Genomic DNA, 23,399 nt, shown 5'->3' with positions numbered 1-23,399 from the left:
TTGATTGCATGCATGTTTGATATTGTATTTTTAGATGAGGGGAAAATGAAGATATGGGGATTGTTGGCTTTTCACGATATTCTGTTCTTACGACACATCAAACACACTCATAATATTCAGGCGCGAAAACGTGCAAGGTGGGAAAATGGTGAGAAGTATGTGATCCCTCTAATTTCAAATACCCCTTCAGGTTCATTATTTTTTCCTTATTTTTAGCAGTGTTGGGAGTAATGCATTGCAAAAGTAATGTCATTGCTGTAATGCATTACAAAAGTAATGTCATTGCTGTAAGGCATTACTTTTTGCTGTAACTTGGTAATGTATTACATACAAAAAAATAATGTTGCACTCATTCCAAATCAGAATAACGCAATGCATTACAATGCATTTTTAGCCTGAAAGTGGTGCCCCCCCACAAATTTGCCAAAAACACCGCAAGCTCGGAGGACAAAAGCCCGGGGCAAAATATTTACTTGCAGGTTGAATATGGACAATATGTACATATGACAAATCCATATTTACAACGAGTAATCTAAAAGTAATGCAACAGTAGTGTAATGCATAACATTTCAAATAGAGTAATGTTGTAACCACTTACTTTGAAATGACAGTAATAAGCAACAAATAATGCATTACAGCTTTGAAGTAACTTGCCCAACGCTGTTAAGTCAGATTTGGTAGTTTTATTCAACAGTTGTATTTTACAGGACAAGAATCATATTAAATAATCAAAACTGGGACAACAATCTTCGAAACACTATGTATACGTGTATATATATATATATATATATTTAGTTAGTTCATTCCAAGATTTTATTTTAGTCGTGTTACAAGTTATGTGGAAAATAGTTGGTGAAAAATACGATTGTGGAAATGTTTGCCATAAGTTAAAAACAACCACAAATGATTTTGCAACTAAAATGGACTGTATTATATAAAAAAAAAGTGTTGTTAAATGAGTCTTGAAAATGCAATCATCCATAGCACTGTAACATATAAAAAGTGCTGTGCATCTGAAGCTGGCTCGTACTCAAAAGTCAAAAAGTCAAGGCCCGGATATCGAAATTTGGGACGAACTCGTGACGTTTCCGCGTGCGCGTAAACGTGCGAAGGGCGGCCCTGGGCTTAGGCCAAGGTCTTGGTGTGTTTGTTTATGAGGACGATTTCGATGGCCCGCGCCTTCATCTCGCGCGCCATCTGGCACCAAACGCACGCCGTGCAGAAGGTGGCGCACACGCAGTCGTTGAACATGGAACCCTGCCGACGACACGTGCAACGCCGTTAGACCGCTGAGAGGATTCACTTATACTCATAGCGATAGTGTTTATGATGTATGGATTTGAAATAGCACGAAGACAAGTCATTGGGAACAAAGACTTATTATTTCTTTGTGACCCACATTTGACTTCATGTTCGATTCTTTTTGGCTTTCGCTATTGTCATCCTTCAAAACTATACACTGAAATGAGGCCAATATTGGCCTCGAGACTGCCAGCTAGTAGCAATAAAAACTATTTTCAATTAAAGCATTTTCTTTTACATTCCTCAATAGTACTTAATGTTTCTCCTCCAACGGCCTCATCAAGCTCAAGATTTTTTTAGATGGGTATTTACAAAATGTTATTTCAAAGAATGGCTTTTCAATACATATGAATTTTTGCGAAAGAAAAGATCCATCTTTTCAAAAGAAGAGTTGCATTTTTTCGGGTTGCTGGCTTACCCGTATGCCGTAGAGCTGGCGCATGGACACCCGGGTGGACATGGTGACTGGAGGGACGAAGGGACTGAGGAGAACGTCCACCAGGGGGAGACAGAGGCACTCGCCGTACTTTTTGGCCGTCATGCAAGCGAAGCAAGGTAAGCACCAGAACGCGCAGCAGCCTTTCACAAGACAAAAACACGCCGGATTTTTAACGCGGTACTACGCCGGTACTTCTCAGTTATTCTTTGCGAAGCCCCCCACGACTATAAATAAGATCATTATCCATAGAAATCAAATGATCACATTTTAACACCAGGAAAAGGGTATACAACATTGTGTTGAATTTTTTTTCCCTAATGCACATTAATCATTGGGATGTAGAAAAAAAAAAACACTTTGAAAGGCCCTTATGTTGGACAACTTTTTGGAGCGTTGACCCATATTACGATGTTAATTTATCACCTTAACCCCAATGTTACTTTCCTTCATTGATGCATTTGGTGCTCTCAGCAAAGGCCCCACCCAAGCGTATAAAAATGACTTGGCTCCCACACAAGAGTAATGACACGCCCACCCTATCCAAGGAGACTAACATTTTTTTACTTTCGGTTTCATTCCGGCACTGGGCAGGAAAGAAACTAAACCACCACATTTCATTTATTAGTACCAACATTTTACTGTAGAAAAAGCAAAAGTGTGCATTTGGGAGCATATAGCGAGACTGTCTTCGTTGTAGTATATAATTCACCCGGAACTGTTCCGAGTAACTGTTTCCTGAAAAGACTGATTGGACAGCAAGAGCGGGTGTTACTCTGTGTGCTCTCTTGACATGCCTTTTGCTTTATTGGCACTCCAGTTCATTTCAATGCCAGTAAAACGCTTGTTTTACTGACTCCCATGACTGATCGCTACAATGTTAGCTTGTTTGTTGTTTTTATTTCATTGTGGCGGTCGGCTCCAGAACGACGTCAGGAAGGGGGAGCGGCAGCTATACGTTGAGAGGTGCGACGTTAGTATTTCGTAACAGATCAAAACGGCAATCTCCCTCCCAATGGTAAGATTTCATCAGCCATCCATTTTTTACAGCCGCGGGCTTGCTGGTGCCTATACCAGCTGGCCACACAGAGACGAACAAGCATTCGCGCACCCAATCACGCCGAAGGACAATTTAGTATGCCCAATTCACCTGCCTTTCATGTTTTTGGAATGTGGAAGAAAGCCGGAGTGCCCGCAAAGAACCCGCGCAGGCTCAGGGAGAACACGCAAACGCCACGCAGGAAGGCCGAAGCCATGTGAACGTGAACTCCGGTCCCTGAACTGCGAGTCGTATGGGCTTACCCAAACTCCGCACAGACTTTGACACTGACAGCGCCACAGCACCACCCAGTGCCCTGGATGTGATATTACACCTCACCTGGCAAAAGCAAAGCCCGTTCCCCCCGTCATATGCACCTCATTTTTTGAGAAGCACTGCTCTATGTCGTCGATCTCCATTAAAAGAAAAAAAAAAACTCAACACTTACACATGGGTATATCGTCACAGCAGTCGCAGATGCCGCTGCCCCACTCGTTGGAGTCTTGGCTGACCATGACGGGCTGCGGCTGCTTGAAGACCATCTTGGACGACATGATGACTCCTAACACACGACACGGTTTAGGGTTTGGATTATCTGCAGCCATCCAAACATATCATTATTCCCACTTGGGCGTGTGCCGCTTCACATGTCGAAGAAACAAGACTGGCAGAAACTAGCAGAACGTTGTTTTTGCATCATATCGCATTGCCTGAGAGAAGATAAGAGGCTTGCTAGATACCTTTGTTGAAGTAACTGATAGGTAGAATTGTTTAAAAAAAAAGATAAACATTTGTCAATCAAAAGCCGTATTTTGAGGGGAGGAAGTCGGAAATGTACGCGTTAGTCCAATATTTCATTTCAACAATTCCGCCATGAAAAAATGTATAAACCGCCCACGGAAAGTTTTGTTTTGTTTTTTTTTTCCAGATATTTCTCCAAGCAGAATTTTTGAAGGACATGGTCATATGCATCAAAATAATACATAACCTGTCACAAAAAAAGATGCTTTTTAAAATCCACAATCCACAGCCTGCTGCTTTTCAGACCAATAAAATATGAAAAATGATAGACCATCAAATCATGGCGTCTTACCACAGTAAGCTGCGTTGCGGAAGGCAAGCCAAGGAGCGCAAGCGGCTCTAGAAATACAGTAACCCAAAAGGAGCGACCGGACTGACCTGCTGGGCCTGTTGTGGACCAGCTGAAAGCATTTCATTTTGAACCTTTGCTCCACAAAGCGGATGTGATGTCACGGTCGTCAGGGGAAGGCGGGGCGCAGGTGTGGGTTAAGGAGGGGATGGGGTTCCGCCCAGGAAACAATTGCTCCTAAATTCCCATCATTATCTGAATGATTCAAGTAACCTTTGAAAAAGATGTGATTCTAATTTTGTCCGGACCGCCTGCTGCTTGGATGTTTTTCGTAGATTCGCTGCAAGAATTCTTTTTAGGGAAATTGTCTCGGAGATTTTCGACACAATTATATTTTTATTGGATTATGCCTGAAAATGAGTCAGCGCGAAAAAGATAATCGGAACATTCTGGCCTTTGTTTTGTTTCAAATATTAAACAGTGTATTTTATATACATATACATTTGTTGACCTTAAATAGCTAATGCTAATCGCGATTGCTAACCGGGTAGCATAGTCAAATTGTGATAGAAGATAATACTAGTGATATCTACCTACAATTAACAAACAATGAGCAGTTATACCCACCCTTACTTAAGTTCAACCTTAGTAGATTCTAAAAATAAATAAATCCATTTGAACTTTTTTTTATTTTGGCGAGGGCATTGCGATCGTTTCATGGATTGGATAGTGACAGCCTCTTGTGCATGAGAATAATTTGAGCTCCTTTGAGTGTGACAAGATGGCGTTTATGACGGTATTTGTTTGAGCAACAATCATGTGTCACTCTGGTCGTCACCTCCACCTGAAACCAGGCAGGGAATCAAGTTTTCCTTGCACAATGTCTGAATGTGTTTCTTCTATGTTTTATGTCATGATTCCAAAAAACACTCCTTTGGAATTATGTAACAGTTTGGTCATATTTGGACAATAGCTAAGTCGCTATACAAATTCTTCAAGTAAATGTCACTCAAGAATGATGGATTTTGGAGAAATAACTGTCAAGAAGTTTGTAAAATCAGGGATTTGAAATTATAGAAAAAAAGATAAACCACCTGATAGATGTTGCAACAACAAAAAATTGCGTATTTAGTTTTTTTTTTTTTTTTTTACCAGCAGGACAATTATTTGGTGGATCATATATTAATATATGTTAGGGATAGGACGAGGCACAAATTCCATGAGATCAGATCTCACGAGATTGAGTCCACGAGAGCGACACTAAAGACGCCAGACTGTAAAATAAATGAATGCCAAAGGCACATTTCCAAAATGTTCTTTGAGTTTTTTGACTGACCAACTGAAAAACCAAAATCATGTCACACCGTTGCAGTTTGTTCAATGAGGAAGAAGATGAGCTCACAATTAGTGGTTCAAAGTGTGAAATCAGGCGTGCGTCCATCTTGTCCCCGCATGGACCGTAACCTTTCGGCCCACATTGCTCATTTGTTTGCTCCCTCCCTCGTCCACGCGGGTTCAGCTGGTTCGTCCGCCTGCCGTTTTTCGGCCGCTGCTTGGCTGCGTGGATCCTTATGTGGGTTGAAGTTCACTGGAACACTTGGGGGCGGGGGGCGCACGCCGCACTTTTTGATCTGAAACACAAAGAAATATAACAAAAACAGAATTATATGATTATCACTTATTTGACCAATCAGATGCCTATTATTATTATTATTATTATTATTACGGCCTAGTAGTTTTAAACGTGTTTGTATTGAATGCAGTTCTAAAAACAGCCATGTCACACAAAACCGACCCAAAATTGAGGTCAATTTGCCTCAAATTTCTTTCTTTTTTTTGCACGAAACGACCCCAGAAATTGTTCATTTTTTGCGAGACAACTGCAAAAATGGAGTTGTTTACATAAACAAAACAGAAAGGTTTGGTCAACATGATAAATGTTGGTTGACAGTTGGGTTATTTTTTATTTTTTACCGAACTGCTTTTAGAGTGACTAGATTACATTATTTTTTTCTTTTTACTTTATTGGGAGGGGGGGGGGGGGGGCTGTCCAAACCACGGCCTTGACCAATGATAGTTTCATAAATTAATCAAAGAATTTTAAAGTAAATTTTGAAAACCAAAACAGATTTAAAGTCTGCACTAGAATGTTCGATGAAGTGCAGGACATTCCACAAAATGGTTAATCTGTAAATGTTTCGTGTGCGGAGGGAGAGTGATGAAGGAAAGGGAGGAGTCAAAAAATGAGTGAAGAACCGAACCTTGCTAGCAGAAAGGAGACGTGCATCGCGCTCTCCTACAACCAGGTCGAAAACTCGTTACTTCCAGCGTTCTCCTTATTCTTTTGAAGTACGTGCTTCCAACTTACCTTTTGTTTGCAGGTGAAGGCACAAAATGGAGCGCGGCGCCGAGACAGAAAGCGGACGGACGTCCACCAGAGCAAAGTTCCTCCACGGACCTTCGGAGGAGCACCGAGGGTTGGGCGACCCCTTCCTGACGGCGGCCCGGCTTCTGCGCGGGACGTACCACGTGGACCCGTGCGGGGGCGAGAGAAAAGTCAAAGAGGACAAACAGCATCAGCGCAGCGTTTTGGTTCGGACGGCACGCAGGCGGGCCAGAACCCTCAAGACGCCCAGATTGGCGACCATCGTGGAGATATAGTGGGCTACGCGACTCGCCTTTTGCTCATCGAGATGTCTTCTCCGTCTTAAACTTGATCGCGTGCTTTACTCCGACAAATCAAAAACCTTTCTTGAAGGATTTCGGGCTTTATATGTGTCAAAACCATTTCCATTCATCGCCAGACAGTATTTGCAATGTACTTAGAAGCACACCCAGTGACACCAGGATGGATGGACACCAAGAGCTCTGAAAATGGAGAAGCCCATGTGGTTCTAAGCATGCGGGTCATCGGGTTCAGAAGTTTGTAGTCCAAAGTTGTTCTCCACAGAAATGACTTGGTGGGTAGAGTACCAAGCCTCTCCAGCAGAGGGCGCGCTCTATGTGTGTATTGGCAGTCGATCATCCGTCAAATTTTATGGTCGAAATTGTTTTCGTTTTGAGTCTGTTAAGATGGTACGGTATGAAATGATCGCTAGTTTCAAGACCAATCAGTTCAAGTCAAACATTTGAAAACAAATTCTTGTCCCATGAACGTGTTTGCATTAAAGAGTCCTTTTGTTCTTAATGTTTCCATTATTTCAAAATGCACTAAAATTAGAACAGAAGAAGGCTAAGTCACCACGGAGTTGGCAAGTGTCTCAAACAAACGCTAGTAAAGAGAACCATATTATCTCCTATTTAACGATATGGAGCGGTGAGATGATGACGAAACTCCATCAGGCTTCATTAGCTCAATGGCGCCATCTAGCGGTCAAGACAAGCAGTAGAGTGCGTATGGAAATACATTTGACAACCAAAAGAAGCAATTTTGCACCTCTAGCAGTATGTCTCGTGCAAATACCATCTAAGTAAGAAAAGTACTACATTGAGTATAATAAGTAATATTTGAAAAGAATTCTGTCTAAAAGGCATAGATCTCATAAATCTGTAATGAATGGGGATTGTGATGCGTGACTATTTGGGGCACATAAGGTAAATTAGAGAAGTGCACAAAACATTTTTTTGAAACCAAGTGGCTTTAGTATATTATTTAAAAGCTAATCATTTTGTGCATTGCCACAACCGAATTTGGATGCACTTATTACATGCGCTAAAAATTGTGGTTGTGGTCAAACAATGTTCATTGAGCAGTTTTTTTCCTTTGCAGAATAAACAAGATCCTCAATCAAGTTTTCCTCTTTTTTTATTTTGTCAAAAAAAGCTCCTTTACAGCACCAAGACGTTCAACCTGTAAAGCCAGCTGACATGTAAAATACCCTTACAATACATAATCAAAACAGGTACCAAAAAGTACAGTAAAATTACACTTCCTGTCAATGGAAATGTTGGGAAGGGGAAAAAAAAATAATTAAAAAAAAAAAAAAACACGGGGAGGGAGAAATAAACCTAAAAAAAAAAAAACATGGAAAAGTTACATTTCTAATGTTTTCTGTACAAATGGTCTTCTGTCATAAAAGGAGTCGCGTCCAACCAGTCGGGGTGTTTTGAGGAGCAAAAAGAGCAACCCTGTAAGCAGCACGCTCGATCCTATGACGCGCCTCATCAGTATGGCTTATAGGTGCTCTGGTGGCCTCGTCTGGGAGCCTTGCCGTAACTGGCGCTGCCCTGGCCTGTTGGCGCACACAAAATGCCCACGTCAACAATCGCAGTGCAAGAACTGACAACACATTCCGCACACCGTGGAGTGAATTTAAAGATTGTTGACACGCTCTTCTGTGCAAAGTCAAATAAATACTATGATGTTTCCACTACTTCGGCGTGCCGTGTGCTTTTTATTAGGGAAATTTGAGAAGTCTTACGGTGCGAGGGGTTCACTGAATGCCTCGCAAGTTAATTGTAAGTTCAGGTAGAACATTATTTTTTTTTCTCCCTCAATACTTTGCTAATAAAACTGAAAATCAAAGTCACACAAAATTGTATTCTTCGAGATTAGATCAAGTATTTTAGCAATAAGGAAAAACACATACAAAAAAAAAGTTAATATTACAAGTAAAACGAGTTCATATATATTTGAAAAAAAAGGAGGAAAACACAAAGTTTAACTGAAGCGTACAGTTCTAAAGGTTGTGAATACATCACAGTATCATCCAGCAAACGCGCACCAAACCACTCGGCTCCTTACTACCAGTACCGGAACTAATGTTTCAAATGTACATACTGTAGTCATATCCAGGATATCCATAGTAGCCGCCGGAGGGGTAGTCATAGCCGCCGTAGCTGCCGTAGCTGCCGTACGCGCCGTAGCCTTGGCCGCCGTATCCCTGGTTGTAGTATCCCCCGTAGCCGCCCTGGTTCCAGCCCTGGCTCTGGCCTGCCAACGCAGGGCACCCGTTACACACGCAAAGCGATTCACCACTCTCGATAAATCAAACTTCGGAAGCGCGGCGCCCCACCTCCACGCGCGCCCCGCCCCCGCCCGCCATAGCCACCGGGGCCACCTCCTCGTCCTCCGCCATACTGCTGCTGCTGTTGCTGCTGCTGGTAGACCTCCTTGGGCTGTGCGATCTTCAGCTCGCACTGCACGCAACGCGAGGGCCGCATTCAAACCGGAGCCAAATATTCACTAAGCCCCGGAAACTGGGCCGGCACGACAGGACCACTGACCCTTCCGCCTTCAATGTTATGGAACTTCTTCTCCAAGCACTTCTTGACGCTGGCTTCATCTTTGTACGTGATGAAAATGAAGCCCCTCCTCTTCTTCGACTTTGGGTCCAGGGGAAGCTCGATGGTCTCGATCTGAAACAAAATGACTTGTCAGCCCGTGTCTTAATCTCGTTAACGCACCGATGCGAAATGCATGCAGAATCAAACAAAAAGTGCACCCTAACCCGCAGACCAGTCGAGACACATCTCACAGTCTCTGTTGTGCAGAAAAAATATCTTTTCACAAAAAGCTCGTTTGTCCCTTAGTCCATAATTGCCTAGTGTCACTCAAGCGACCTATTTTCAAACAGTGATTAATGAAGAACAGAGTAAGGTAGAATTTTACTTTCTTTTTCTAGGTAAAGAACGCAATTCTTTCATATGATACCACCTACAGTATGTCTTTGTAGACATAGCCCACAATATTTTCTCCGCCTTCAGAGATTCGTCAAAATGTCTAGGGGTTGTATATAAAACTGATACCTAAACATCTGGGATTGAATAGCTCTTCGCGTCCGTGGCATCGAACGACTTAAATTCAACTTTTGCCACCTCAGGTCTCCTCACCTCTCCAAAAGCCCCAAAGTGTCCCCTGATGGTTTCCTCCGTTGCCTCCGGGTTCAAGCCGCCCACAAAGATCTTCTTGACGGGGTCCTTCTTCATGGCCAAAGCCCGCTTGGGGTCGATCTGCCGGCCGTCCAGTTTGTGCTGGCCTTGCTGGAGCACCTGCAACGCGCACACGGCCGTCCGGTCAGCACGGAGGCGGACGCACGATCGCCACGCATCCGGGCTCTACGGCGACGACCCACCTTGTCCACGCTGGCGGGGTCTTTGAAAAGCACAAAGCCGAAGCCGCGTGAGCGTCCGCTCGCCGTGTCGATTTTGATTGTGCAGTCAGACACCTCGCCAAACTTGCTGAAGTAGTCCTTGAGGTCCTTCTTGTTCGTCTCCCAGCTCAGGCCACCCACGAACATTTTGCTTAAGAAGGGGAGGGGATCATGTTACTCTTATTGGCAATTTGCAGAAGAAAAAAACAACAATAATAATAATTAAAACAAAAAAAAATCACACACTGATTGAAAAACTGAGTGAAAGTGAGAACTAAGGAAGATAATGGGCCCAAGTTTTGACAAGCTGCCACTCAGCAGTTTTATTTTGCGATTAATGGCAAAAAGGTTTCGGGCAGTTATGTAATTGAAGGGCGACATTAGGCTCCGACCCATATGACACACCAATCAGGTGGAACTCACCCGGCATCCTCTTCGCCTTTACTAGCATCAATCTTGTTGCCGTCGGTGGCCTGGCTGTCGTCATCCGCCATCAGCTCGGCCTCGGCCGCGGCATCGTTCTGCTCCTCGTCGCCCTCGTTGCCGTTTTGTTCCGAAGTCTCCATGAGCAGAATGTCTGAGTCGGCCATTGTGAGAGTGGATTGCTACCTTAGCCTGAAAAATTCGGGATGGGGGAGACATATTGAGCACGGTCATTGCAGAACCACAATTCTTGAGGATGATTATTACCTCTTGTCATTTTGGTATTAGCCAATAGGAGGGGCGCACTTGGCAAAAATGCTAAATTTTACTGGGTAGTTAAAAAAAAAAAAAAAAAAAAAAAAAGCCCACAGCCATGGGGCCCCAACAAGATGTGATGTCGAAGGCAGTGAAGTGGGTGTCAGTTTTCATGCTATTTTCTATTAAACCATATTGAAGCATAAACAAAAAACAAAAACAAAACAACAACAACAAAAAAAAACAAGCTAAAAACACAGTGTTAAAATCAGTTTTCCAATTAACAACTTTAACTTGAAGAATATTTAAAACAAACGTTTTAAGCGCTTAAAATTAATGGTGTCGAAACCCCAGCCCGCGTTTTACAACGGCTTGCGACGAACGACTAAAACTGACATTAAACTCATCATCAAGGCTACTTTTAATAAACGGTGGTGGTGGGCCGCATGAAAAATAAGGTAAAAATATATGCACCATTACTTTTAATATAGGTTGAGTTCATATACTATAGTTTATATACTTTTTATACGCAATAATTTCTAGATATGCAAAGAAACAAAATGGTAAAATAAGTTTTCAAAATAGTGGTGAATACAGATCATTAGTTAGTGGAAACAAATATCAATACTGTTCTAGTTCTGAGTGTGGAGATGGGATTAGAATCCTAGTCGGTGCAGAGGTGAATCTAGTCCAGAGGAATATAGCTATGTATACTGTTTATGCTTATCATCTTTGAAATAAGTTATTTCGAAGTGAAGACACCACATATAAACTATATTTCATCGTCAGCTTGATTTTAGCATCTTTGAGAAATTCATCCTTCCATTCTTTTTTTTTAACCCCCATGTGAGGCTATCAAACAAGTTTAGACACCCCTGGTTTCAATTACTGCTTTGTCTCGCCACCCATTTGGAGAATTTGAGAATACTTGACGGTCTTTCCGAGCACGTTTGAAATTCCTAGGAACTGCAGAAATGAAAGCGTGTCTTCAAAGTTGCACGTGTCTTAACTGACTTGAATGACCAACGGTGGGGGGCGCTTCCCATTCAAACACACGCACGCGTTACAACTGCACCACAACATTAGCAATTATCCTCATTTAGCGTTATATTTAAACCACGAGCGATTTGGCGTTAAAAATAGTTTCTACCAAGGCTACCTAGCCGGCCATGTTTTCCCCACTCAGCTTCTGATGTTTGATAACAATAAAGCCTGCTAGCTGGACGCTAACGTATCGCGCTCGGGGAAACGAGCAAGGCCTAAGCTCTCATTCAAGGAAACAAAAGCGAAACTTTTACACGTACCCCAAGGAAATTAAGTTATGGGACTACAATAGTGCTTCAGGTGTGCATTTAGCTGGAAATTCGAGCTTGGATGAGTCCTGACCAAGCATTCGCCATATGTAACATGAGCTTCAATGTGCAGCGCTAACGTTAGCCACCTAGCTTGACGATAGCATCGTCTTATCGCTACGGAAAATACAAACATAGAACAATAAAACTCAAACGGAAGGCTAGATCAAGACGTAAAGTGTAACCGACTCAGTCGCAAATATGCGCTTGAATAAACAAAAAAAGATCAAAATTATCTTACTTATAGAAGGGGAGGAAAATAAGAGGGAGACGCCGGATCTCAGCTCAAAATGGACACTCCAAATTCGCCGCTAACTCGTGGCGGTTTATATACGACCGGATGTGACCCAGAGCCGCTTCACGTTCAAACAACAATCCTCGCGATTGGACGAAGGGTTAGCGCGCGCGAATAATACCGTCACGTAATTGGCTCGACGGTGGCCGTGCTACTAAATGTCCTTCCTGTATGTTTTCCCAACGCCTCTCACTGACCTCTTCGAGCATTTGTCCGTACACTCCACTAACAAGTTTTTTTTACAGGTGTTTTTAACTTGTAGTTCCATTGATGTGCCAGTAAGGACAAAGAGCATACAAAACATGGAACTCAAGATGGACGTCGTGGATTTCAGACGCGCAGAAGTGAACAAACACTACACGTTAGACCACTAATCTATTGGAGCCAACTGATTGCATCCAAGTCTGATGTAGAGATTATGCATAGACTTTGTTTTAAGTCGGAAGGAGAAAAATGGTTTGCTGGCGTTGCAACGATGGAAAGTTGCTCAAAATATAAAGTTAATCAAAAGAATTTTAGTCCAGATGTGAAGAAACTCAAACAAGTAGACATCTTGGTATTAATGCACAGCATTAACAATATGAAACATCTTGAAAGCTTTAGGTTAATTTCTCATGGAGAAAATTGTCTTGGGGGAAGTTTTTTTTTTTTTTGCTCAGTATTGCTAAAGCACAAACATGACATTGAATACAATGCCTTCACAATCCATATCTTAAAAATGAGAGAGGGCGTTAATTATGAAACTATCTTAAATGGACATGTTTATTTCTTTTCACCGACAGTTAACAAATTTAGTTACTTTATTCAGTCAATGGGATTTAAAAACATTTACAGTTAGAATACTTAAAAGCACTTGAGTATGTCAAGACATTAAAAAAAAAACACTTTTTAAATCATGCACAAAAATTCAAATTTAAAGATATATAAACAGTCCCGAGACTCTTTTGGGTTTCTTTTCATCTGGCATTCATAAGGTTCTAGGAGCGGGACTTGCTGACCCAGTGGTACTTGTCCACGCGCGGCCCGGTGAAGGTGAACATGGCGCGATAGGAACTGAAACCCGTCGAGCCAGACAGCTGCTGCGGCGGCGAAAGAGACGGAAGGGGGGCGAAAGGCAGGAAGGGGTCCCTGCCGAACGACTTCCTCTTGGGTTGGGTGAGCCACGTTTGGGGGGCACCGGGGGCAAATTCACTGAACTGAGGAGAATAAATACACAACACATCCAAATGACTATTTCAGGATATCTTCCAGACATGCATCATGGGAAAGCAAATAAAGTAGAACTCATTTTCAAAATGACTTGTACAAAATTTACCTGCGCCAACTTACCCGATAGACGCTATTGGGGTTGCTCACGGTCGGGATGGTTTTGGGTTCGGTACCGAGCGCACATGGGCTGTTGCTGCCGCCGGCCCCATCTTCCTCCTCATTCCCATCGTCATCTTCATCCAAAGAACTCTCCAAGGGCACGTCCAGGCTAGCGCGCTCCACGGCGTCAAGGACTTGCCTGGAGAACTGGCCGACTGTGCGCTGGCTGCCGTTGACCACAGAGATGGTGAAGGGGGCGCTATGCTCGCCGTACCTGCCACCGATTTCCGAAGTTCAACTTTCAAGCGAGTCACAGGCAAACTTCAGGTTTGGAATACACAAAAATGTTCACAGACCTGCATGACACCTCGCCGGGGTCCACCCACACCGTGAGCTCTTGAGGTAGGCCGAGGTCCTCGTAACACACGCAGCTTCTCTCGCACGCCTTCTGAAGCACCGGATCCTGTAGTTGTAACCGATTCATTCGCAGACACCTGCCGACACCCCCATAAAAAAAATAAAGATGAACATTTTTAATTGAGGGACCTCTAAAGTTTCCATTGAGATCAAAACAGCCTGCACTTATCTCGAGTTAAAAGGAATCCTACAAACAAAACACCTGCTTAAAAAAAAAAAAAAAAAAAGTATTAGATGAAATCCTATTCAAAGACGACCTTTACAAATTTGCTAAAAGTATGTCAAATTTCGACCGCTATCAAAACATTGGAGCATACCTGTAGGCCTGCCCCCTTGTGGGCACGCCGGGGTGCCAGTGGTTCTTGTAACTTTCAAACAAGGCTGATGTGAGTGCAGCGGCGAAGTGCTCGCGACCGTCATTGTCCAGACAACCATAGCGCTTGACCAAGCGCCCCATGAAAAACACGGCAGCTGCAATTTCCTCCTTCATAGCCGTTTCAAACCAAACACTTGAAAAGACAAGACTGCTTCTTGCTAAAACACGGAGATGAGATAAAAAGACGTAGGGTGCTCCTACAACAAGAAAAGTAAAAAGAAAAACAAGTTGGAGATAAACAGAAATATTACAGCTCAAGCAAACATATTTGCTGGTAGAGCTCCACAGAGAAGTCGGCCTTCTTTTTCAAGCTCATCATTTGACTGTCCTCAAATCTGCTGAGGAATTAGCCAACACCTTTAGACACTTCACTTAATTGTCATGGGCGGGGCAAACCATCTGATTGGTTCAATATGAGGTCTTTCCAAAACTGCATTCTTAAAAAAAAAAAAGTGTCGTTTTGAACTGTTAAAACATGTTTTAACATTTGCAACCTTGCAAACATGCAGCAATTGACTAGAATGTAAAAAAAAAATGTGCTTATGAGATTAATTCACTGTGACAATGCAGCTCCTCCTTGCAGACACTTGGCAGCAGAATTTGAGAGACATGAATGTACATTAGCTCTACATGCTGCAGTCACATTAGTTTTCTTCTGAGAATATAGAAAATACCACTGAGTATATTATATTGTCTGTCTACATGGTTTGCCCCACTTTTTTTTTTTTTTCAAATTTTAATTGCTTCAAGTGTTCTAAAACAGCTGCTACTTGTTTGGCAGTTTCGGGCATTTTCTATTGTATGTTAGCATTAAGTAAGCATGCTTTTATCAGCTTTTTTTTTGTTAAAGCTTTGAAGGGAGAGAAAAAAGTCATTGGATTCATTTTATTTATTTGAAGTGTACATGGATTGAAGCCATTATTTGACTCACAACAGATGAAAAACAATAAATGCGCTTTAAAAACCTCCACCAAACAATACCTCCATTTTAAACAAGCACGAAAATGAAACAGAAAATAAGAGATAACTAAGCAGAAGGTGCAATCTGTTATTTTTCCAAAATTTGACCTTTATAAAAGCATTCTGCTGACCTCTAATTCAGTTTTTACTCAGTACAACAAAAGGCGAAAAGTGCTGTAAATAGGTACAATCAAAATTCAGAAAAACAATTTACCCCACCCACCCAAAAAAATGTCCAATAATTTATACTTTTTTTGTGAGATGCGAATTTAAGCGAATGAAGAACTGGCAATGAGGGGATGTGCCTGATTGAAAATGACTCATATACATGTGAGTGTTCGTTGTACAGAATAGAAATATAGTATAAAGCCCAACGGGAATGATAGCAGCGTAAATTTAAGCATGTTCAACAACAAAAATAAAATATAATGCATTCTACTCATGAAAATAAATAAGCCTCAAACAATAATCATTAAATAAGAAGCTGCACTCCGTGACAAACACACACACATGCCACACAAGGCTCGGTTAGGTGACAAAAACTGATCATCAAAAATGAGGATTTTTGTTTCATGTTTTGGTACCGTCGATGCGTCCTAAGTGTTGAGTTCTGAAACTGTTCTATGAAAAGCATAAGCCAAACCTCCAAATGAAAATTCCCCCAAACTGAAATATGTCCCAAAAGAGATGCGGCATTTTTCATGACATTAACGGTTAAAGTCTTACTGCAGTATATTTGAGCAAAAACGTTCAAATTTGGACATGATTCCTCTTATTTTCATCTCATTAACTATGTTCATAATGCACTTATTAAAGTTTGGGTTTATTTGCATTGCTTGTAATGAAAAAAAAAGCTTCAGGTTTCCACTATAGTTCAAAAACGTTTGCTTTAAAAAAAATGAGTAGAAAAAAAAAGCTTATTTAGTTCAGAAGCGATTGGTACATGCTTTTGAGTTTTTAGCAATTTATTATGTATGAATGTCATGAGCTTAAGCTGTAAAATTGAACAAAATTTGGTTTGCTTGCGTGTAACGAAGATCATTATGAAGGTGTCACGTGTTTGGCCAAGTGAACTAAGCAAGCCAGGGATCTTTTTGTGACTCCCAGTCCACCTGTTGCAACCTACTGATGACAATGTAAGCCCGACATCTCGTTTTTGACTTGTTTACGTTTTAATCTGCTGATGACGTTACGAAATCAGCTTTGAGTGGGGAGAAGAGAAGCGGCAATAAAACAGGCCAAAACTCAAACGCCAACATCAGATTGCAGGGGAGATGCAGGAAACACGGAAGAGTCACAGACATTTCGGGAGCTGCGCATTCACACTTTCAGACTACTTTTGGCACGTTTGGCCCTCCTTTCTAGTGGTGACCCGCACAAGCCTTAAAATGCTCAGCTACATGTACTGTGTTACAGCAAAGGCTTTGGCTCAGATTGACGCTCGCGTCGGGATTTTCCCGCCTCTAGAATCTCCGGCCGATACACATTAATTGAAGTATGGCACCTCACTGTCAAGGTTTTGTAACTGAAGGACCGTGTCCTTCGAGAAGGAGCATGCAAACGTGTGTAACATTTGAAAAAGTTGAACATCTTTGAAGAAAAGCTGATGTTTGAACTCACCCGGCGTGCAGCGGTTCTACTCACTTGCTCTGCTGCTAATCCCTGCTAAAAGTAGCTGCCTGGTCTCAGTGCTCACGACTGTTGTGAAAACAGATTCAGTCATCCAGAAATAAAGAGCAAAGCAAACAAAACAAAAAACCCATGAGGTGTTGGATGAGTGTGTGGCGAGGTTTGCTGATGCTGTGGCAGAGTTGCCGTTGAAGGAATGGGAAAAATATATAGCGGTGCCACAAGCCTTCCAGTGCTCCTTCTGTGTCTCCCCAAGAGGCAGCGTGGCCGACACAGTCCGACGGACCGGCGCTGTCTCGTCTTAGAACGGGAGCTTCTTCAGCTGCTCGAAGGTGATGAAGAACTGAGTTGCGGGTGAAGGCAAACGACCGCAGACGAAAAAAAAGACATCAAATATTCTAAGGTGACTTAGGTTGTGTACTGTAATGGAAAATAAGTATTCAGCGAAATATTTTCTTGTTCGGCGACAACCTGGTTTGGCTTTTACTTAACATACGTGAGAACGCTCTGTCTCGCTAGAATGAGAGGACCTTGACGGATAAGGGAGTTCGATGTGGATATATACTATTGTGGTGTCTTGTCCTCCCTTCTTGTAATTCCCCCCTCCATAGCCTTAGCAATCTTCACTTTCACTTGTCCCCGCACACTGTCTTAAGCTTAATATGTCAAGAATCGCCACTAAACCTTGGCAACATCCGAAGTGAGGAAAACACCATAAATATTACTCCGTATCGTTTTGAGACTACATCCTTTGTATTGACTCTCATTAGAATGCGCAGTTATAAATAAAGATAGATTGTGCAAGAGTTGTAAATTAGACATCATTAAAGAAAATAATGCAAAGGATACGATAATGTTCCAAGGCCCCAGTCGCAGCCAGTTGGGCCAGAATCCTTTGTAAAGTGCAAAGAAACCCTCGTTCCTCCACGTCTGCATCACGCCGTCCAGCGTGCCTTTGTACATGGGGGCCCCCGACAGCACTCGCTGGTTCATCATGCGTGTGCGCACCACGTCCACTGGATTGGAGGCCAGCGCACCTGCCAGGCCGCATGTGAAACTTGAACTGCGCAAAAACAAACATATTTGGTGACCTCATGTACGCAGTAAGAAAAAAAAAAACGGCAGAGAAAAAAAATACTCAACCAAAGTTGTGAAAAATCTACTCAAGTTCTCAACTTTCCACAACCGTACAATGAGTCGCAACCAGACTCACATGAAGTGTGTCAAAATGGTGTCACCCATGGCGCCAGATCGGAGGAGGTGCTTCTTTGTGATATCATACACGGGAAGTTCCACGCCGACGACAATGGCGGCCCGCTGGGCTGTGGGAATGACGCCCTGAGGAACACAATGGCACTAACTTGAACAGGGAAAATTGTTGGCGCGGCTTCCCGATCCGTGCTCACTTACTCGCCACAGGCCTTTGGTGCCCTCTGTCTGGTAGATGTTGATGAAGTTGGACATCATGCTGCCTTGCAGAAGACTGCCCTGTGCCTGCATTCGGATCTACAATCAACAAAACGAAAATTTCATTTTTATTTATTATTATTTTTTTTACAATCAATGCAGAACCAACATTGTACTTGTGTATCAATACGAAATATGTAAACGGGGTGCAAGTATTGCTTTTTGTCCACTTGGGGTCGCCCCTTTCACTCGACAAATTATCTGTGACTGAATGTGTGTGTAGTTTTAAAAAGCGTGAATTTTCTTTTCCAATCCAACTGTGTGGATAATATACTGGATTTTCAAACAGGTCATTGTTTTTTTTTCTCTCTTGTAACCAAGCATCAATATGAGATAGACATTTGTCAAATGATGTTAAAATAGTAATACCTATACAAAAAGAAAAATGCACAAATTTTTCACTTTAGTCTTAAAGGTACAAAAACCATTATCTTTGTTTAATGGAAATGACTGCCATAATGTTTAATGTCGTATTTTTAATTACAATAAAGCCTAATAAAGCCTTACAATAAAGTTCCAGTATTTATCATTTTAACCTACAATAAATAAAACACAAAAATGCTCAAGAAAAATCAAATGCATATAAGTGTTTACTCCAAAAAGTGTGTGAGCCATTCCGAGAGTGCCAAACACATGAATGTGAATGATAAGAATTTCGCCCTTCCTGCCTCATTATGACCCAAGAGAAACGCTGGAATACTTTGGTCCTTTCTTAAAAGAACGGTCACCTTGAGAACATCTGTAGGATTGGCCAGTGAGGATGAAAAAACACCGGAAACCACTCCACAGAACACATTGATGACCATGGTCTCATCTGTCATCAAACAAATGGAATTCAAAATGGATGTCAATGCTTTTTTTTTTTTTCAAATGAAATCACTCAATTTTTAAGCAACAATAAGAAATATATATCCACACACATTGCGATTCTGGAATACAAGTTTAACATAATAACTCATCAATCTCTCGGGAGGGTTGGACGTTGCTCCGGGTATGTTCCTAACTTGTTGGGTTGAATTATCTTTTCCAAAAAAGAAGTATACAATAGGGTGTTACGCACCTTCTGGGCGACTGACAAAAAGCCTTTTGAGGGAGTTATATGTTCCGATCTTGATGGTCCCGTAAGATGCTTGTCTCAAGAGCGCAGGTGAGATCCTACAACCAGGGGACATTTTTTATTTATATATATGAAAAGAAAACAAAATGTGCATTATTCACAATTTCAGATAGTGCCCACATTTTTTTTTCTTTAATCACATGCCAGTGAGAGGCTTTCGTCAAGATACCGCAAGGAGAAAGAATTACAAACTTTGGAGGCTGTTAGGTAAGCCTTGCAAAACTGAGCCTGTTTTGAAGGGGCAGCCCTGTCTCACGCATATAAGAAATTGCTCATTTAGTTGCTCTACTGTAGGGCCAATTAAAAAGCTATGTATTTTTACCCTGAGTAGAGTGCCCGGATCCCCTCCTCCTTGCCGATTCTGAAGAGGGCGTGGAACATGCCTCTGTAACGCTCCTCCACGTAGATGGACTGACCCTGCACCTGGAGCCGCGTCTTTGTCAGGTCAATGGGGAATGTGCCTAAAGAAATCAGAACACATTTAAAAAAAAAAAAAATATATATATATATATATATATATATATATATATATATATATATATATATATATATATGTGATTATGTTCTATACAAACACATTTTCTTTGAGTTCTGGTGAATATTTTTGTGAAATTATGGCAATTTTGTCCCTTAAATGTATCTTTCCTCTCCAAAAAGACAGAAATGAAGACAATTTGAGCTGTAGTAAGTCATGGCCTACCACTGCCTTCTACTACAGCAATCAGAATGCTTTCAATGATTTGTAGTTATTTTATCGGTTGAAAAATAAGACTTATCCTGCCTGATAAATGCAAAATTGAGAAAGCAAGTTAATCTAATGTTCCTGATTAAAACCCAAATCATAAATTGAGCTTGTTGGTTAAAAAAAAATCATCTTGGCTGCATTTCTTGTGTTTCAAACTTTGAAATGCACTATTAAGACCTGCAACATAAAATAAGCATTCTGGAAAAACAATTCCCAATTCACAATGCTTTGTGCGATGCATCACCTACCGAATTCTGCAACGATTGAGGCCATCCCGCCGTAGATGAACGGCTTCCAGTTGAGGTTGGCCATCTCTGTTGAGGCGGCTCCAGCCGCTGCGGCCGCCTCTGCCTGCTGCAGCCCAGCGAGGAAAAAGAGCAAGCCGCCCAGGCACAAGTCCACGCAGCAGCGCTGTGACAGCATACGAACAAGTAGGGCTAAAAACATGATGCTACCGAGATCGGGGTCTCCCTCATCAGCATCAGCACCCGACATCACACTGCGGCCGGAAACTGACGTGAAGTGTCGTCACGAAAGCCGCATCACTGCTATTGGATGCCGGCCGTATCAATCAAACGTGAACCACGGCAGAAAATAGCACGGAATTACAAATTAAAATGTACTTTATAGTTTCAAAATGGCCAGGCCACGGATGATAAATATTGTTACACATGTAGTCAATTATGAAGAGACATCTTTACATCGATACAACACGGGCAAGGGTGCCAGACACAAATATCATTTGTTACGACGCTGTAAATGGCTGTCAGCGCTGTCAATCATACGCAACCCGATACTATTGGAGGAGGACGAATACTCGCTGTCGAGTGGAAAACGAATTAAAACGAAGCTCTTTATGAAGTCACGTTATCCGACAACAAACTCGCCAAATACATGTTTTTTTTTCAACAAATATTACTTACTATAGGGTTGAAACTTTATATAATACTTAGAGGTATTCACATTGAACGCCGCTGTGACGCGTTAGCTCTTGTCGGCTAGTCTGCTAGCACTTTCTGGGCATTACTAGCCTGTTGGATGGCTTCCAAATAATTTCCGATACACAAAAATTGCATTTACATACCCCGGAGGGGGTCGATAAAATCCCCAAACTACAACTTTGTCCGCTTTTTCATGACTCAAGGCGCACGCAGCGGTTACTCCAACAGGGACAAAAAGAAAAAAAACTTGTTAGCTGTCGGCTGGGTAGTCGCCAATTAAGCTAACGTCAAGCAGAACGGAAGCAACAGTGTTTACATTTCCGCGTTAAACCTTCAAAATAAAATGACACGTCCCGTTGCAAGGTCAAGACAAGAATATTGACATAATAAATGAGTGTCGTTAGTATAAAATAGTGTTGTTAGTTGTAATTCAAAGAATGCGAACATTCAAAGCTGTTTTGCGGGGTGATAGAGTGAAGCGTGAGTGCTGTGTGGGGGAGACGGAAACACAATTTCACAATAAGGGGTTATTTTTTACCCTGAGTAGAGTGCCCGAACATGGAACATTTCCGCGGGTACGGGAGCATTGAAGCCTGTTGTTGCGACCCTCCCCTCCATAAATACACCTCAATATCACGTTATAACATAATTTTAAGATCATTCAAATACTTGCCAATATTTAACAATATTATCAAATTAAATGAAGGGCTGTTTAAATAGGTTTGACAATACAGAAGACCAAAATATTTAACTTAGTTTAATATAGATGAAAGTACAAGTCTGAGATAGATACGAACAGCGAGGGTCCTTTTAATGAGCGAAAAACCACACGGTAAAATGTAGAAGAAGATCATTTTTTTCTACAGTAAACCATAATCATCATCTTTCCACATTTTCTGCTGTGGTCATTCCCAGCCGGGATTCACAGAAAGTTGTGCAGCAGGTGGGTGACCCTCTTGGAAAGCTGCTGGAACAGCGACATCAGGTTGCTGCGGCGACAGAGTCAACATGGGAGATAATGAAAAAATGAGGCCCACAAGTGTGAGCATCTATCGTTCCAATATGTCCGCCTGAACTAATTTTAAAAAAAACAAGATTTCAAAAACGTTGGCGGGTACTGAACCAGGAGCAAAATATGCTTCTCTCCTGTAAATACTTTTACACACATATGGCCTGTCTGACTGGTCAATATCAATTTTGCGTTTTTGTCCATGGCAATTTTTAAATTGTGGTCGTTTTTGCAGGATTTTTGTTTTAATGTTTGCTTTGGATTTGTTTTTCACCCTTTGGTTTAAGTCTCACCGGGGTCCGGCCGAGGTTCCACTGTTGCGTTTGTGCTGATGGCAGAAGACCTTGGATGCACACTGAACGCAGTACACCAAAGCTGCCAGTAGGATGCTCTTCATGGGCATCTTTACCTGCAACTCAACCAACGTCGGAAAACACAAAGTCGCACAAATCAATACACCGTGTGCATTAACAATTGGTCATTTACTTTGAAGGGGTGAGCGCTTTTACTATATTTTACAATTTAATTTTACTGTATACCAATAGTACCAATATCTCTTCCTGTTCCATCACTGTGACATGAGGTAGGAGTAGTTTTGCTTTGAGTTTCAGTCTTTCATAACTTAACATAACTTAACTGTAATTTTAAAAATGTTGCTAATTTTCCATTGTATTCTAAATGAAATTTATAATAGTGTAGACATCTTTCATTCATTATTATAATTCTTAATACTGTATACTTTACAACAATATCTCTCATTATATAGCTGCCAAAATCTGAGTAGTTTTACTAAATTTGAGAGTTTTTACACATTATTGCCGCTATTGCTTTATACTAATTGTTGCTCCATGTCTAATTTAATCACTTGAGCTGTACCCTAAAGAAACGGCCATCACACAAAAACAAAACACTGCAATCCCCTCTGCTTACCGATTCCTTCTCAGGAAAAGCTTCTCCTTTGTTCAGCAAAAGGGGGGGATCAGGAAGGAGGCGTCGTCCAGGGGTGTAAACGGAACCCAAAGCGGAACCCTAACCTTATGCCCACAGGCCGACGGACACGATAACTGCTGACGCGGGCGCTTTTCAAAAAGTCCTGAAAGGTCCAGTGGCGCTTGGACAACATTGAAGCATTGTGTCAAATGCGGC

General features: G+C 41.8%; 4 protein-coding genes and 2 long non-coding RNA genes across 11 annotated transcripts; 1 reads left to right on the top strand and 5 right to left on the bottom strand.

The window, feature by feature from the left end:
* Positions 1-668: 668 nt before the first annotated feature.
* Positions 669-6,373, bottom strand: LOC148408303 (cornifelin homolog B-like). Of its 3 annotated transcripts, XM_088441040.1 has the most exons (6): positions 6,236-6,288; positions 6,129-6,163; positions 5,270-5,498; positions 3,226-3,339; positions 1,721-1,881; positions 669-1,257 (listed from the first exon to the last, which is right to left on the bottom strand). In XM_088441040.1, exons 4-6 carry the CDS (start codon positions 3,329-3,331, stop codon positions 1,126-1,128), a joined length of 399 nt encoding a protein of 132 aa, XP_088297166.1. In that variant the 5' UTR covers positions 3,332-3,339; positions 5,270-5,498; positions 6,129-6,163; positions 6,236-6,288; the 3' UTR covers positions 669-1,125. The 3 variants fall into 3 exon arrangements, with proteins under 3 accessions (XP_088297166.1, XP_088297165.1, XP_088297164.1); XM_088441039.1 differs by lacking the exon at positions 6,129-6,163 and having other exon boundaries at positions 6,236-6,373; XM_088441038.1 differs by lacking the exons at positions 5,270-5,498; positions 6,129-6,163; positions 6,236-6,288 and adding an exon at positions 3,871-3,978.
* Positions 6,089-7,050, top strand: LOC148408302 (uncharacterized). Its single transcript, XR_015868583.1, has 2 exons — positions 6,089-6,173; positions 6,249-7,050. It is a non-coding gene; the product is annotated as an uncharacterized LOC148408302 (long non-coding RNA).
* A 604-nt stretch (positions 7,051-7,654) lies between these two features.
* Positions 7,655-12,392, bottom strand: LOC148408301 (heterogeneous nuclear ribonucleoprotein A/B-like). 2 transcript variants are annotated; one of them, XM_088441036.1, is made up of 8 exons: positions 12,231-12,392; positions 10,383-10,574; positions 9,942-10,110; positions 9,700-9,858; positions 9,094-9,225; positions 8,883-9,006; positions 8,648-8,800; positions 7,655-8,099 (listed from the first exon to the last, which is right to left on the bottom strand). In XM_088441036.1, the coding sequence occupies exons 2-8, from the start codon at positions 10,547-10,549 to the stop codon at positions 8,032-8,034; spliced, it is 972 nt and encodes a 323-aa protein (XP_088297162.1). In that variant the 5' UTR covers positions 10,550-10,574; positions 12,231-12,392; the 3' UTR covers positions 7,655-8,031. The 2 variants fall into 2 exon arrangements, with proteins under 2 accessions (XP_088297162.1, XP_088297163.1); XM_088441037.1 differs by lacking the exon at positions 12,231-12,392 and adding an exon at positions 10,650-12,153.
* A 636-nt stretch (positions 12,393-13,028) lies between these two features.
* Positions 13,029-15,101, bottom strand: LOC148408300 (maternal B9.10 protein-like). Its single transcript, XM_088441530.1, has 4 exons — positions 14,327-15,101; positions 13,949-14,086; positions 13,614-13,866; positions 13,029-13,480 (listed from the first exon to the last, which is right to left on the bottom strand). The coding sequence occupies exons 1-4, from the start codon at positions 14,497-14,499 to the stop codon at positions 13,262-13,264; spliced, it is 783 nt and encodes a 260-aa protein (XP_088297656.1). The 5' UTR covers positions 14,500-15,101; the 3' UTR covers positions 13,029-13,261.
* Positions 15,102-15,256: 155 nt separating this feature from the next.
* Positions 15,257-21,537, bottom strand: slc25a14 (solute carrier family 25 member 14). Of its 3 annotated transcripts, none has more exons than XM_088441528.1 (9): positions 21,388-21,537; positions 20,552-20,714; positions 19,881-20,019; positions 19,502-19,596; positions 19,170-19,255; positions 18,385-18,480; positions 18,188-18,312; positions 17,824-18,037; positions 15,257-17,317 (listed from the first exon to the last, which is right to left on the bottom strand). In XM_088441528.1, exons 2-9 carry the CDS (start codon positions 20,613-20,615, stop codon positions 17,276-17,278), a joined length of 861 nt encoding a protein of 286 aa, XP_088297654.1. In that variant the 5' UTR covers positions 20,616-20,714; positions 21,388-21,537; the 3' UTR covers positions 15,257-17,275. The 3 variants fall into 3 exon arrangements, with proteins under 3 accessions (XP_088297654.1, XP_088297655.1, XP_088297653.1); XM_088441529.1 differs by lacking the exon at positions 21,388-21,537 and adding an exon at positions 21,227-21,364; XM_088441527.1 differs by lacking the exon at positions 21,388-21,537 and having other exon boundaries at positions 20,552-20,804.
* Positions 21,538-22,030: 493 nt separating this feature from the next.
* On the bottom strand, positions 22,031-23,381 carry LOC148408298 (uncharacterized). Its single transcript, XR_015868638.1, has 3 exons — positions 23,184-23,381; positions 22,547-22,662; positions 22,031-22,233 (listed from the first exon to the last, which is right to left on the bottom strand). It is a non-coding gene; the product is annotated as an uncharacterized LOC148408298 (long non-coding RNA).
* Between the last annotated feature and the right edge of the window lie 18 nt (positions 23,382-23,399).

Source organism: Hippichthys cyanospilos, chromosome 18 (genome assembly GCF_059441005.1).
Source record: "Hippichthys cyanospilos isolate Australia breed blue-spotted pipefish chromosome 18, RoL_Hcya_1.0, whole genome shotgun sequence".
Lineage (NCBI taxonomy): Eukaryota > Metazoa > Chordata > Actinopteri > Syngnathiformes > Syngnathidae > Hippichthys > Hippichthys cyanospilos.
The sequence above is the reverse complement of the archived record's forward strand: the minus strand, read 5'-3'. Positions and strand labels throughout refer to the sequence as shown.

Coding starts and splice junctions, on each gene's coding strand:
- slc25a14 (XM_088441527.1), bottom strand. CDS start 20,798: ATGTCGGGTGCTGATGCTGATGAGGGAGACCCCGATCTCGGTAGCATC. Junction 18,481..19,169: donor ATCCTACAGATGTTCTCAAG/GTGACCGTTCTT, acceptor TGTTGATTGTAG/ATCCGAATGCAGGCACAGGG. Junction 18,313..18,384: donor GCACCAAAGGCCTGTGGCGA/GTAAGTGAGCAC, acceptor TGTGTTCCTCAG/GGCGTCATTCCCACAGCCCA.
- LOC148408303 (XM_088441039.1), bottom strand. CDS start 3,331: ATGTCGTCCAAGATGGTCTTCAAGCAGCCGCAGCCCGTCATGGTCAGC. Junction 1,882..3,225: donor CTGTGACGATATACCCATGT/GTAAGTGTTGAG, acceptor GTCTTGTGAAAG/GCTGCTGCGCGTTCTGGTGC. Junction 1,258..1,720: donor GCCAGCTCTACGGCATACGG/GTAAGCCAGCAA, acceptor TGTCGTCGGCAG/GGTTCCATGTTCAACGACTG.
- LOC148408301 (XM_088441036.1), bottom strand. CDS start 10,549: ATGGCCGACTCAGACATTCTGCTCATGGAGACTTCGGAACAAAACGGC. Junction 10,111..10,382: donor AAAGGCGAAGAGGATGCCGG/GTGAGTTCCACC, acceptor CCCCTTCTTAAG/CAAAATGTTCGTGGGTGGCC. Junction 9,007..9,093: donor ATAACATTGAAGGCGGAAGG/GTCAGTGGTCCT, acceptor CGTTGCGTGCAG/TGCGAGCTGAAGATCGCACA.
- LOC148408300 (XM_088441530.1), bottom strand. CDS start 14,499: ATGAAGGAGGAAATTGCAGCTGCCGTGTTTTTCATGGGGCGCTTGGTC. Junction 13,867..13,948: donor CCCGGCGAGGTGTCATGCAG/GTCTGTGAACAT, acceptor AATCGGTGGCAG/GTACGGCGAGCATAGCGCCC. Junction 13,481..13,613: donor ACCCCAATAGCGTCTATCGG/GTAAGTTGGCGC, acceptor TATTCTCCTCAG/TTCAGTGAATTTGCCCCCGG.